The sequence below is a fragment of the Arachis stenosperma genome, chromosome 8 (genome assembly GCF_014773155.1).
Source record: "Arachis stenosperma cultivar V10309 chromosome 8, arast.V10309.gnm1.PFL2, whole genome shotgun sequence".
NCBI lineage: Eukaryota > Viridiplantae > Streptophyta > Magnoliopsida > Fabales > Fabaceae > Arachis > Arachis stenosperma.
The window spans coordinates 13,547,361-13,561,378 of record NC_080384.1 but is presented as its reverse complement, the minus strand read 5'-3'; the positions used below and the strand labels follow the sequence as shown (position 1 = coordinate 13,561,378).

Below are 14,018 nucleotides of genomic sequence, written 5' to 3'. Positions count from 1 at the left end.
GTTTTCTAAATTTATTGAGATTTGATTTAGGATTTAGTTGATTTTGATCAATAATGTAAATTATGAGTTTTGATATGGAATTTAGTTGAGTTTCATCAATAATGTGAATCATGAGTTGGATAGTAGATCTTTTGGATTTTGATTTGTGAATTTATTAGATTTTAATAGGAGATTTAATTGAGAGTTGATTAGAAAATTTTGTACAAAATTTAAGGTTTATTTTTGTACAAATTATGGATTTGATGATAGTTTTTGGGAGTTTGATTTGTGAGTTTGTTAGATTTAATTTCTAGATTTATTGTGTTCTCATAATGTTTGGTTGAAATTCAATTTTTAATTTTGAACTTTTTAAATTTTTATTTTGATTTGATTTAAAAAATGAGAGTGATTCCTATGCCAAAAGAATTTGTTTTTTCACGAATATTATTACGATGGATTCTACATATTTTTATAATAGTGTTAGAATGGTGTCATTTAAAAAGGTATGCACCTACCAAAATTATTTGATTTATATTCTTCAAAAACTACTCTATTTCTTAGTTTTCAAATATTCTAAACAATAAAAAAAATAGTAAAGTATTGTTTTTGTTCCTAACGTTTGGGGTAAGTCTTAAAGTTGTTCCTAACGTTTTAATCGTCCTATTTAAGTCCCTAACGTTTCAAAACTGACTTAATGTTATCCTGCCGTTAGGAATCCGTTAATAGAATTGACGATAAGACAAAATTGAGACGATTTTAAAACGTTATGGACTTAAATAGGACGAAAATATTGGGACAAAAATGATACATAAAAATAAATTTTAATTTTATTCTTCAATACTATCAATTTTTTACTATACATAGTATTCAATTATTTTTTAATCACATCTAAGTAAATTACACTTAATCATATTACTTTCATTTTAAATAAATTAATTTTTTTTATAATTTTACTCTTAAAGATTTTTAGTTATCATGAAATATTTGTAGAATGACTAGTATATAAACTTGCAGAAAATAAAAAATAATATACATAAAATAAAATATAAATTATACATTTTGTATCTAATGTATCAAAATTTTTTAAAATTATAAAAAAATAAATTTATTTAAAATGAAAGTAATGTGATTAAGTGTAATTTATTTAGATGTAATTAAAAAATAATTGAATACTATGTACAGTAAAAAATTAATATTATTGAAAGATAAAATTAAATTAAAATTTATTTTTATGTATTGTTTTTGTCCCTAACGTTTTCGTCCTATTTAAGTCCCTAACGTTTTAAAATCGTCTAAATTTTGTCCCGCCGTCAATTCTGTTAACGGATCCCTAACGGCAGGACAACATTGAGTCAATTTTGAAACATTAGAAACTTAAATAGGACAATTGAAATGTCAGAGACAACTTTAAGAGTTACCCCCAAACGTTGGGGACAAAAATAATATTTATTCAAAAAAAACTGGCTACTCACAATTTTTTCTCTAGTCTTAATAATCCTACATCTTTCCACTTATAAATATAATCCATAATGTATCATGCATACATAAATTAATTCCATCAATTTAACATATCCATCACAATTTTCACAATTTTTGACATAAAAATAATCCATGGATATGAACAATCCATGCAGTGATCTCTGCTCAAGAGAAAGCAACTCTTTTCCATAATTTTGATATTCTTTAAAAATAATGTGATATCCACTACTCCACTTACATAAAAAGAAACTAGATAAAAAAAAAAAGTTGGTACACTTTTAGCTCGCTACCTAACTTGAACTTTTCTTTTGAAATATCGTTCTCATTTTCTTTATATATAACTAATAAATTTCCTTTAATTTGTTCGATCGTGGCTCATTTTAATCTATTATCGATTATATCTCTCTAATTTAATTAATTTTCATTATTCAAAGTCACATGTAATGTAAAACTAATGGGCCATTTAAATTATTTATTTATATATTTTTCTATTTATATTTATATATTTTTAAATATATATAAAAAATTAACCATCAAAATAACTATCAATATAAAATATATATTAAAATATAAAATATGCATTAAGAATGAACTAATTAAATAATATTTTATATATATATATATATACTTTTTTTTGTGCTCATATAGCAGTTTTGGTTTGTAATATATATTTTCTTTTGCGTGCCTTCCAAAATAATGGGATAATGAAAAAGACAATAACAAGTCAAAAAGGGCACAAAACAAAATATTATGAAATCCTTTATTTACTTTCAAGCTACCCCTATTTATAAAGCTTTTTTAATTATATATGCATATAATTGTTATCTATAATTTTTAGGTCATTTTGTTACATCCATTCCACTTTTTTTTTTATTATTATTATTATTATTATTATTATTATTATTATTATTAAATAATTCAAAAATATTATTTATATACTAAAATTAATTATTAATATATTTATATATAAATATTTATATAATTTAATTTATTTTTAATATATATTTATATTTTAATATATATTTTATATTAATAACTAATTTTAGTGTGTATACGTAATATAAATATAAACCATTCCTAGTCCTAAAAAAGGGAGAAGAAGAAGAAAGAAACAGATTATAAGTCTTAAAAGACGACTTTTAATAGCAACTTTGTGATGATCATGCGCTTTGGAATTCATGTTAGCGGTTAACCAGATTTAGTTCCACACTCAACCAGTGAGAGAAATGAGAATTCTAAGATCTTATGTAATCTCTCATTTTATTTTTTATTTTATTAATTTTTTTTTTGAAAAATTAAAGAAGTTATTTCCAGATCAAAAGTTGATTTTTTAAGTCATAGCTGTGACCCATTTTCAGCCTAAACTAGGTTTGATGTCATGTAAGTAGCGATTTTTGTGATGATAATTATTGATACCTAAAATTAACATTGTGATGCCCACAAATGTGTGTATATGATTGAACCGAGAGATCAATATTATAAAAAGTGCTTTGAAATTGAAGAACCCATGCTTTTAGCTACCTTTGCCAATAAAATTGTTACAGAACTATTTACTTTTGTCTTATTATGTACTAAGTTAATAATACACAAATCTTTTTTTATTAGATAACGGATATATAACAGATTCATATTTTATATATTTAAAAAAAATTATGTATACACAAAAAATTAATAATTAAATTAATGTATATACTTAACATGCATGATGTATATTTTATATTCAATTTATTATATATGAAGCAAAATGAATGCAAGCACACTCATAACATACATTTGTGATAAAAGTAACTTATTACAAACACTAGAAAACAAAGATTATATATTTTTGTGTATATTTGTAGGTATTTAGATATATTTGTTAATAAAATAGTTAATTACTAAAATAATAAAAAATTATAATAAATTAATTAATTTACAAAATTTTCTTATAAATGAAATTATATGGAATTTTTTTTTTGTGTGAGAGAGAAAAGAGTGTATCTCAGAATGATGTGAGTAGAGAGGTGCTTTACCTTGCTATGGTTAAGACAAATTGGTGCCTCCGATTTGTTTTATTTTTCAAACAAACAATCACAAATCAGATGGTCCAATTTGTGTTTTCGAAAATAAAAAATTTTTAATGTTAAAATCGGGCCGTCCGATTTCTATTTTTAAAAATGAAAAAATAAAAAATACAAATCGGACCTTTCGATTTGTAGTTTATTTTTTTCTTCAAACAAATCGGATCCTCCAAAAAATTGTAGTTTATTAATACAAAAAAAAACACCATATCAAAGAAAAACACCTAATCTTTCAATAATAATGTATTACACATATATTTAATCAATATAAAAAAAATTAGCCTAACTATGTTAGGTCTATATTAAAATTAGTCATTATATTTATATAAATATATGTTAAAATATAAAATATATATTAAAAATAAATTAAATAATATATATATTTATACATAAATAATATATGATAACTGATGAATTCAGTGATTAATTTTAATACACTCATAATATTATATATATATATATATATATATATATATATATATATATATATATATATATATATATATATATATATATGTGTATGTACGGATAATTAAATGGTTATTCATTTTTAATATCTACATAGTATTTTTTATTTTATTTTATTTTAAAAGAGAGATATTTGTGAGTGAAAGTATGTTACTATTATTATAGAGGCTTTGCTTTTTGCTTATATAAAAGGAAGACGAACGTAACCATCATGATCATGAAGATGGTCACACAAACTATGCGTTTGTAACAAACCATATAGCTAGCTAGCATTATTCAATATTATTATTTATCTCTGGTTTCCATAACCTTGTCTCACTCAAAGTAAAGCATAGATGAGTTCAGAAAACAAGGTTTGTGTAATAATGAGTAAGGCAAAGCCATACCTATTAATGATAGGCTTGCAATTTGGTATGGCAGGAAATTACATCTTCGGCAAAGACATTCTTAATCATGGAATGAACCGTTTTGTCTTCATTGTGTATCGTAATGCCATGGCGGCTGCTGCACTTGCCCCTTTCGCCTTCATTTTTGAAAGGTCCATTGCATAGAAAAATTTTCAAATATACTAGTACATTCGTGTTTCAGTAATTTTTAATTATTAATCTTAATTATAAAAAAATATATATAATTAAAATTAACCATTAAAAATCACTGAAATATCAATATACTAGTATACTTGAACATTTTTTTATATTTTATTAGTTTCTTTTTTTCTTAACATTAGTATCTAACTAGTCTTTTTTATTAAAAAAAAGAAGTAAGTTCAATTCTACCATGTATCTTTATAATCCATCATGGCCACCTGTACTAAAATAACTTTTGAAATCTTAGTTATACTAATTATGTTTTTGAGATCGACAAAAATATATGTACATCATATTAATCTCTTAATTTTTTTTATTAAGTAACTCATCATAGTGATGAAGACTAATTTGATATATTTTGTCGATCTCGAATATAATTGATACAATTATTCTATGATTTCAAGAGATACTTTTACATTGACTTTTTTATAACGTGGTTTTTTTTCTTTTTTATTATATTGTTTATGTAGGAAAAGCAGGCCCAAGATGACACTTGCAATCTTTCTTCGGATTATGGTCCTTGGATTTCTTGAGTAATAAATCGAAAACCTTACTCATATATACACTTAGATATCACAATAAGTAGTATACATATGCATGCATGCTTGATAATTATAGGAATACTAGGACATATATTATATTCCTTAAGTCTATACCTATTTGAGGAATAATAACTTAATGAGTAAGTCTGATTCTGTTTGAGTCAGTAAATTAAACTGTTAGAAAAACAGTTAAGGCAGTTAGTTTTCCTTTATATAGATAGCATGCATGTATGCTAGAGTCAGATTTCTCTTTCTCTCTGCATTCTCTGTTTGTTTTTAATAGGTTTTTCATGGTAACCTACCTGGTTAATTTTGAACAGGCCAGTTTTCAATCAAAGCTTCAATTACTTAGGAATGAAGTATACTTCGGCTTCATTCACTTCTGCAATTATGAATGCCGTCCCATCCATTACCTTTCTTCTTGCACTTCTTACTCGGTAAATTTATTTTTGAGTAAAGTATTGTTTTTGTTCCTAATGTTTGGGATAAATCTTATTTGTGTCTCTAACGTTTAAATCGTCCTATTTGTATCCCTAACGTTTGTAAAAGTGATTCAATGTTATCCTGCCGTCAATTACACATCATGAACACTTTAGTTTGAGTTTTAAAAATCTCTTCTTGAAGTTAAAATACAAATTTCTGGAATAAAATTGATGATCCATTTCGAAAAATAGCTCATCAAAAGTTGAAACTAATTCCTATAACATTTACATAATTCACTTTTCTAGGGACATAATTGAATCTAAACACAAATAGTGGGTATAATATTAAAATTGAACACATTCAAGTAAGACCTAATTGAAAATGAATACATTCAAGTGAGAATAATTGAAAAATATAATCTGATTTGTTAGTATAATTGATAGTAGGATAACATTGAATCACTTTTATAAACGTTAGGGATACAAATAGTACGATTTAAACGTTAGAAATACAAATAGGACTTATCCCAAACGTTGGAGACAAAAACGATATTTTACTCTTTATTTTTAAACATCACATTTAAATTAAAAAAAGAAGTACTGGAACCAACCTTGTGTGGCTTTTTTTTTCATGGAAGTGGAGTGAGTGATATATACCTCAATATTATAATTTTTTATATTTTTTAAAATTATAAGAGGTACATAAATTGGACCATTAATTTGTGTTTAAAAAAAATTGAGACTTCAAATTTTTTTAATATTTAAATACAATTAAGAGAATTCGAGTACAAAAATTAAAGGTTCGATGGTTCAATTTTTATACTTTTTAAAAATTGAATTGTTCGATTTTACTCAATAAATTAAATTATCTCACATTTTAAAAAAATACCACAGCAGTCTACAATTTAAAAAAATATCATTGTTAATCCAATATCAAAAAAAAAAAAAATTAATTAACTATCATTAAATATTTTTTTTTCAGTCAATATCAACTAATTTTTTTAAAAATTATTTTATTTATTTTAAATTTTAAATTATTAGCTCTGGCTCATAAATAATAATCCTAATCTTTTTAACAATATACTTTTTCTCACCAGAAAGTAAGAGTTACATTCAAAATAATTATCTAAATAGCTTTGTATTTGGGACAGGATGGAGCATGTAAAATTAAAAGAGGTCAGAAGTGAAGCCAAAGTGATTGGAACCTTAGTAACATTTGGAGGTGCTGTGTTAATGGGAATTTACAAAGGTCATGGATTCAACCTTTTTCATTCTAGAACACAACAACATCATGGTGGTGGTGGAGACCCTTCCTCATCACACAACCACCACCAAATCGCCGGAGCTCTTTACATTTTCATGGGTTGTGTCGCCTTATCTTCTTTCTACATATTACAGGTCAATTTCTTAATTAATAATATTGTCTAAAAAATTAAGCTCAAAGAAAATTATTACAAGAAATTGAAAAAAAAAATAATTATTAGCTAACATGTGTCTTAAGAGTAATCGTTTTAAAAAAAATGATTCTGATATATGATAAGTAGCTACTCGCAGTCGATCACCCTGAAGAAGTACCCGGCGGAGCTCTCATTGGCGACCTTAATATGTGTGGCGGGAACAGGGCAAGCTACGGTGGTGGCACTTGTAGCTGAGCATCACTCTCAAGCTTGGGCTCTTGGTTGGGACTACAGGCTCTATGCTCCTCTTTATACGGTTTGTAAACATTAACTTATATTTTTCGAGTGATCAACTGATTTATTTACTTAAGCAAGTATCGAAAGTTTGAATCTCGTTTTATATATGTAGTAAATTATTGACCAGTAATAAATTATTAGTGTTGTGTTAATTTGTTATATGATCTTATTAGGGATTGGTTAGCTCAGCAATTGCATACTATGTTCAAGGAATGGTTATGAAAATGAGAGGCCCTGTATTTACAACAGCTTTCAATCCTCTTTGTATGATTATTGTTGCTGCTTTGGGTTCCCTCTTTTTAGGAGAAAGACTTTATCTTGGAAGGTACATTACTATATGTTACTATATCTAATTTATTTAGTTTTTCTTGGTCTACACTACTATATACTCTGTTTTCATTTAATATTTTTTATTATTACAGTATTATTGGAAGCATCATCATTACAATGGGCCTTTACTTGGTTGTGTGGGGGAAAGCCAAGGACCATAGAGAGGAAACAATAAATTTAAAATCACCTCCAATTACAGTAACCAATGAAAATAATTATCCATCAAACGAGCACAAATTAGACGAGTCCAACATAAAATAATAATGTAGGAAAATACATTATGATGATTATAGCGAGTGAATCATGGGGAAATTTGCATGTGTACTCAAATCTCAATGTGAAAAGAATGTGTATGTGTGTGTGAGCATGCATATATATCCATGTATGTCTTCCTTGTAATTTTGTACACTATGTATGATGTATAAAAAAATTAAAAAGTGCCTTCTTATAAATTTGAGTAGAATCTTGTGCACATGGTAATCGTTTTTAATGTAAGGGTTGTTAACAAAAGAAAAATAATGAAAGTTTACCCTTTTTTTCTCACGTCAAAAATTGATCTCAGTAATAGCTATTTCCGATCTTCTCGAATACCAATTTGTGGTTGAAAGTGGAAATTAATCTCGCGCTAATTTTTTTTGCCCAACTTCATTCCGTACTACGTTACATAGAATAACTAGATTAAATTAAAAAAGTGTGAGCTAAAAGCAGTGAAAAGATGTGACAGTGGCATTCATTGCTATTATAACGTTTACAAAAAACCAAACCTCTCAAGAATTGATCATCAAAGAATCACTGATCACTAAGCATAATAATTATTATTATTATGGGTTCTGAAAATGAGTGCGGTAAATTAGGGCTCTTGTGGAGAAAAACAAAGCCATATCTATTAATGATTGGCTTGCAATTTGGTATGGCAGGAAATTACATCTTCGGCAAAGACGTGCTTAATCATGGCATGAGTCGTTTTGTGTTCATTTTCTATCGCAATGCCATGGCTACAGTTGTGCTTGCTCCCTTTGCATTAATCATTGAAAGGTGCAGTGCTCTCATTTTATTTCACATTCATTCTCTAATAATAATAACATAACTATCTAATTCAAAATCATTAATTCTCATTTTTCACATTGTATCTCCTAATTAAATAATTCTACTTTCTTTCTTTCTTTTTTTTTTCCTTTTTTCAGGAAACGTAGGCCCAAAATGACACTCCCAGTTTTTCTGCAAATAATGATCTTGGGACTTCTTGAGTAATGATAGATCTCAAACCTTACCTGCTATATATATATATGTATGACAAGTAATATCAAGCATGTTATAAATCTAACCGTGTACATATTTATTGAATGTATGTTTTTTAAATTGAGAAATGCTAGGAACCAACAACTTTTGTGATTTATAGCCATCAAATAGCCATCAATGATGATTTTAATGGTGTGATATTGATGTGAGATTTCATCTAATGACTCACTTTTCTTTACTGTTATATGCTGGCTAGAATTTAATGAAGTTGTTGGTCCTAAACTTCTATATATATATATATATATATATATATATATATGCATTGATGCACATCATGGAGAAAGAATACTAAAGTATTAACCTTCTAATTTTGGTAAGTGTTTAATTTGAATAGGCCAGTTCTCAACCAGAGCTTCGCATATTTGGGAATGAAGTACACTTCTGCTTCATTCACATCTGCTATTACCAATGCAGCACCCTCCATCACCTTTGTACTTGCACTTCTTACAGGGTAACATAATTATCTGATTTTAGTGAGCACGTAGCATTTTTTTTATGTAACTGCATATGAATTATACTAATTTAATTATATATATATATATATATATATATATATGAGAAGGTTGGAGCGTGTAAAAATAAGAGAAGTAAGGAGTCAAGCAAAAGTGATTGGAACGTTAGTAACATTTGGAGGCGCCGTTGTAATGGCACTTTACAAGGGTCCTGGATTCAACATTTTTCATTCTGCAGCAGCAACAATTCAGAACAATGGAGATGCAGGACTCGCTTCACACAAACATCAAACTGTTGGAGCTCTTTACATTCTCATCGGTTGTGTGGCGTTGTCTTCTTTCTACATATTGCAGAGCATAACGGTAGCGAAGTATAGAGCAGAGTTATCATTGGCCACATGGATATGCATGGCAGGAACACTGCAAACTACAATAGTCGCACTTGTAGCAGAGCGTCACTCTGGTTCTAAGGCTTGGGCCATTGGTTGGGACATGAGGCTCTTTGCTCCTCTTTACACGGTTTCTTCACTTTTCAACTTCCTCATTTATCAATCACTAATAAATTGATTGACTCATATATTTTATACGAATAACTGATGCTAATGTTGTTTGTTTATTTAGGGAGTGGTTAGTTCAGGAATTGCATACTACATACAAGGATTGGTTATGAAAATGAGAGGTCCAGTGTTCACAACCGCTTTCAATCCTCTTTGCATGGTGATTGTTGCTGCTTTGGGTTCCTTCTTCTTACGAGAACGAGTCTATCTTGGAAGGTAGGTATATATACATTTATTTATTTATTTATTATTTCATGAATTGCATGACGAAATGAAATTGAATGTGTGGATTACAGTATTATTGGAAGCATCATCATCACATTAGGACTTTACTCAGTTGTGTGGGGCAAAGCTAAGGATCACAAACACCAAGAAGCTGATGAGGACACAAATAACTCATTGCCAATTACAACTACTCCTGCTGCAAATGATGATTCTTCAACCACTAATAAACCATCAAGTTAGCACAAATTAGACGCGTCATAATCGTCTATTGTTCTTGATTCCATGCCGATCAGCTACAATGTGATACGTACTCTAGAGTAGAAGTAGTTAGTAGTTGATCTCGAACCAGCTTTTGCGATCTGAGCTTGCAGCGCTGTGAATTGATGAACATCCATGGATCCATGCTGTGAATCAACAATTTGCTTCAAGCGAAGGAAGAAAGTGAAGAGCAGATAGAATGTGAAATGTTGAGATTGATAAAATGAAGCAAATTGCAGTTAGTTAGTGATGGAGGACAAGTGTTTGAAGAAATTACTGAATGAATTAAAATAGAAGGAAAGAGATATTGAAATGTTTTTGGGTTTTCTATAATTGAAATAAAAGGAAAAGAAGAAACAATTCACAATGGTAATAATAATTATTGTGGTGGAAGCTTAATAATAATCCACGGAAGTCACATGGAAGCAAGTGGCACCTCGAGAACAAAAGGAAAGAAGAATTAGAAGAATAAGAAGGAGAGATAAAGACCTAGAAAGATGAAGAAGAAATGCTTACACTCTCTTTTCTTCTATAAGATGTAATTCTTTAGTTTTGTAGGTATTTTTTTGCTCCTTTCGCTCTTTCTTGTTGTCACAATTTTAGGGGCATTAGTCACAATTTTAGGGACATTAGTCACGTGTTCACTTTCTTTAACAGCATTATTTTCATTCTAATTAACATAATCTTCTAATTATACCCGTATTTGACCCATTTGCACATCATTACCCTCCCCATAAAATTCGACCTTGTCCGCAAGGTTGAAGGTTGGAAAGGCATTCCTAATATATGAAGCATCCTCCCAAGTAGCTTCTGAACTATGAGTATTTTGTCATTGGATCAAGAGTTGAGGAATAGATTCCTGACCCTTTATTATAGTGCGTTTTGCCAATACCTCTTGAGGATGCAAAATTGGACCAGCTTCAAAAGTTTCTTGAGGAAATGGCAGATATCGACAGTTTAAATCATCATGAAACTTCTTGAGAACCGAGACATGAAAAACAGGATGAATCCTCGAATGCTCAGGTAATTCCAGCTTATAGGCAACGTGTCCCACTTTTTCAAGCACCGTAAAGGGACCAAAATATCAGAGGCCTAATTTCTGGTTCTTCCTCAATCTAGCTGAGTGCTGTCAATATGGTTGCAACTTAACCAACACTTTCTCTCTGGGCTCAAAATTAACATTTCGACATCTTTTATCTGCCTGAGACTTCATGTAAGCCTATGATTTCTGCAACGAAGTCTTAAGTCTATCCAAAAGTGAGTCTCTTTCCGACAATAATTGCTGCAACTGTGGAGGATCAATAGGTGAGCGTTCATACCGAGCAACTCCCGGTGGTTCACGACCATACAATGCCTTAAAAGGTGACATGCCAATGCTCCTATGATGATTGGTGTTATACCAAAATTCAGCCCATGGCAAGTGTTTGCTCCAGGTTTTAGGATGATCAAAAGAGAAACAGCGGAGATACATTTTCACACATCTATTCACCACTTCACTTTGGCCATCTGTGGCCGGATGATAAGCTGAACTCATGGCCAGAACAGTAAAAGACACTAATGAATACTTTGTCTCGATCCAAAACAATGGACTTAGGCATACCATGCAATTTAACAATATTAGCAACAAAGCAATCAGCCACACTTTTACTAGAGAAATCAGCCTTTAACATCATAAAATGAGCATATTTTGTCAAACGATCAACTACAACTAATATCACAGTAAAGCCATTGAAAGGTGGAAGAGCTGTAATAAAATCCATTGAAATATCCTCCCAAACCTGTTGTGGTATCGGTAGGGGTTGCAATAGCCTACCCGGAAGAGTATTTTCGCTCTTTGCTTGTTGACAAATCACGCAATGTCGCACAAAGTTCTTAATATCTTTATGCATGTGGGGCCAATAAAATTGAGAACTGATGCGACTTGTTGCCTTAGCGATTCCAGAGTGACCACCTGTTGGTGAGTTATGAAACTCGGGTAAAATTCGAGGAACCAAAGGAGTAGGAATATATAATCGTTCTTTCCAAAACAGCAGTCCATTTCTTACAACAATTGGATCTTGTTTGTGTGGCTGTGTCGCATATTTCTACATCAACTCAGTGGTCGTTGCATCCTCATAAAGTGCTTTGCAGAGATCATTTAGCCAAGTATGAACCGGTTCTGACCATGCCATGTTGAATGACCGAGAAAGAGAATAAGCAGCGACATTTTCACGCCCTGGTTTATACTGAATTGTGAAGTCATATCCCAAAAATTTTGGAAGCCATGCTTGCTGCTCCGGGGTTTTCAGTGTTTGCTCCATTAACTCTTTTAGACTACGTTGATCAGTTTTGATAGTGAAACGGTGGCCCAGTAGGTAATGTCGAAACTTGGATAATGCCTCTGTAATCGCATGCAACTCTCTAACATATGCAGATTGTTTCTGCATTTGAGAGGACAATTTTTTTGAAAAATAGGCAATGGGATAACCATCTTGAGTTAAAACAGCACCAATAGCAGTGCCTGATGCATCAGTTTCCAAACAAAAGGGCTTTTGAAAATCTGGCAAGGCTAGCACAGGAGCAGTGGTAAGAGCATGTTACAACTGTTTAAATGTAGACTCAGCAACCGGTGACCAAAGAAATTTGTCCTTCTTTGTTAATTCAGTAAGTGGAGCTGCAATTGTAGCATACGACTTGATAAACTGGCGGTAATACCCAGTAAAGCCAAGAAAACCCCTCAATTGTTTCAAGTTCATCAGAATTGGACAAGAAAGAACGGCTTCTACCTTGGAACTATCCATAGCAACACCAACTGCATTAATTGTGTGACCTAAGTAATCAACTTGCCTTTCACCAAAGGAACATTTGGAATACTTAGCAAATAATTTTTCTTTAAGAAGAATTTGCAACACAGTCTCCAAATGAGATAAATGAGCAGATCAAGTAGGACTGTAAACCAATATATCATCGAAGAAAACCAAGACAAATTTCTTTAACACATCCTGGAAAACAGTGTTCATCAAACTTTGGAAGGTCGCAGGAGCATTGGTTATGCCAAAGGGCATGACTAACCACTCATAATGGCCATGATGAGTTCTAAAAGCAGTTTTATAAGTGTCAGCTGGGTTGAGCAAGATTTGATGATAACCAGCCCGAAGATCCAACTTTGAAAAATAAGATGCACCATGCAATTCATCAATTAATTCATCAACAGTAGGAATAGGAAAAGAGTCCTTAACAGTAATAGAATTTAGTACTCTATAATCAATACAAAAATGCCACGAACCATCTTTCTTTCTAACTAGGAGTACAGGAGAAGAAAAAGGGCTCTTACTTGGCCTAATGATTCCTTCTCGTAGCATATCTTTAACCATTGTTTTAATCTGCTTATTTTGGCTATGTGAATATCTATAAGGCCTCACCTTTACAGGGTTTGCCCCTTTCAACAAGGGAATACTATGGTCATGGCTTCAATTAGGAGGTAAGCCCACCGGTGTTTGAAAAATTTGCCAATAAGATTTGAGAAGCACTACTAACTTTGGAGGTAAGTTCTCTGGAAATTGGTGGAATTCCTCATTTTGCCCCATCATATCAGTATTTTGCAAGGTATAAAATTCTACAATCGATTCCGTATGAGACATTCTTTTGAATTGGTGAAACTAAACCTCAGAAGGTCATTGCTGTGGA

General features: G+C 30.3%; 2 protein-coding genes across 3 annotated transcripts; both read left to right on the top strand.

The window, feature by feature from the left end:
* The first annotated feature begins 4,220 nt into the window (after positions 1 to 4,220).
* On the top strand, positions 4,221 to 8,053 carry LOC130945216 (WAT1-related protein At4g08290-like). Of its 2 annotated transcripts, XM_057873940.1 has the most exons (7): positions 4,221 to 4,524; positions 5,044 to 5,106; positions 5,436 to 5,552; positions 6,689 to 6,935; positions 7,092 to 7,250; positions 7,405 to 7,556; positions 7,654 to 8,053. In XM_057873940.1, the coding sequence occupies exons 1-7, from the start codon at positions 4,322 to 4,324 to the stop codon at positions 7,820 to 7,822; spliced, it is 1,110 nt and encodes a 369-aa protein (XP_057729923.1). In that variant the 5' UTR covers positions 4,221 to 4,321; the 3' UTR covers positions 7,823 to 8,053. The 2 variants fall into 2 exon arrangements, with proteins under 2 accessions (XP_057729923.1, XP_057729924.1); XM_057873941.1 differs by lacking the exon at positions 5,436 to 5,552.
* Positions 8,054 to 8,384: 331 nt separating this feature from the next.
* LOC130945217 (WAT1-related protein At4g08290-like) lies at positions 8,385 to 10,400 on the top strand. The gene is made up of 6 exons (XM_057873942.1): positions 8,385 to 8,596; positions 8,746 to 8,808; positions 9,195 to 9,311; positions 9,423 to 9,831; positions 9,934 to 10,085; positions 10,166 to 10,400. Exons 1-6 carry the CDS (start codon positions 8,385 to 8,387, stop codon positions 10,332 to 10,334), a joined length of 1,122 nt encoding a protein of 373 aa, XP_057729925.1. The 3' UTR covers positions 10,335 to 10,400.
* Positions 10,401 to 14,018: the final 3,618 nt, after the last annotated feature.

What these genes read in the sequence shown, in the direction of transcription:
- LOC130945216 (XM_057873940.1), top strand. Translation starts at nt 4,322, where the DNA reads ATGAGTTCAGAAAACAAGGTTTGTGTAATAATGAGTAAGGCAAAGCCA. An exon ending in CTTCTTTCTACATATTACAG is followed by an intron (nt 6,936 to 7,091) that starts GTCAATTTCTTA and finishes AGCTACTCGCAG; the next exon opens with TCGATCACCCTGAAGAAGTA. An exon ending in TCTATGCTCCTCTTTATACG is followed by an intron (nt 7,251 to 7,404) that starts GTTTGTAAACAT and finishes TGATCTTATTAG; the next exon opens with GGATTGGTTAGCTCAGCAAT.
- LOC130945217 (XM_057873942.1), top strand. Translation starts at nt 8,385, where the DNA reads ATGGGTTCTGAAAATGAGTGCGGTAAATTAGGGCTCTTGTGGAGAAAA. An exon ending in TTTGCATTAATCATTGAAAG is followed by an intron (nt 8,597 to 8,745) that starts GTGCAGTGCTCT and finishes TCCTTTTTTCAG; the next exon opens with GAAACGTAGGCCCAAAATGA. An exon ending in GTACTTGCACTTCTTACAGG is followed by an intron (nt 9,312 to 9,422) that starts GTAACATAATTA and finishes ATATATGAGAAG; the next exon opens with GTTGGAGCGTGTAAAAATAA.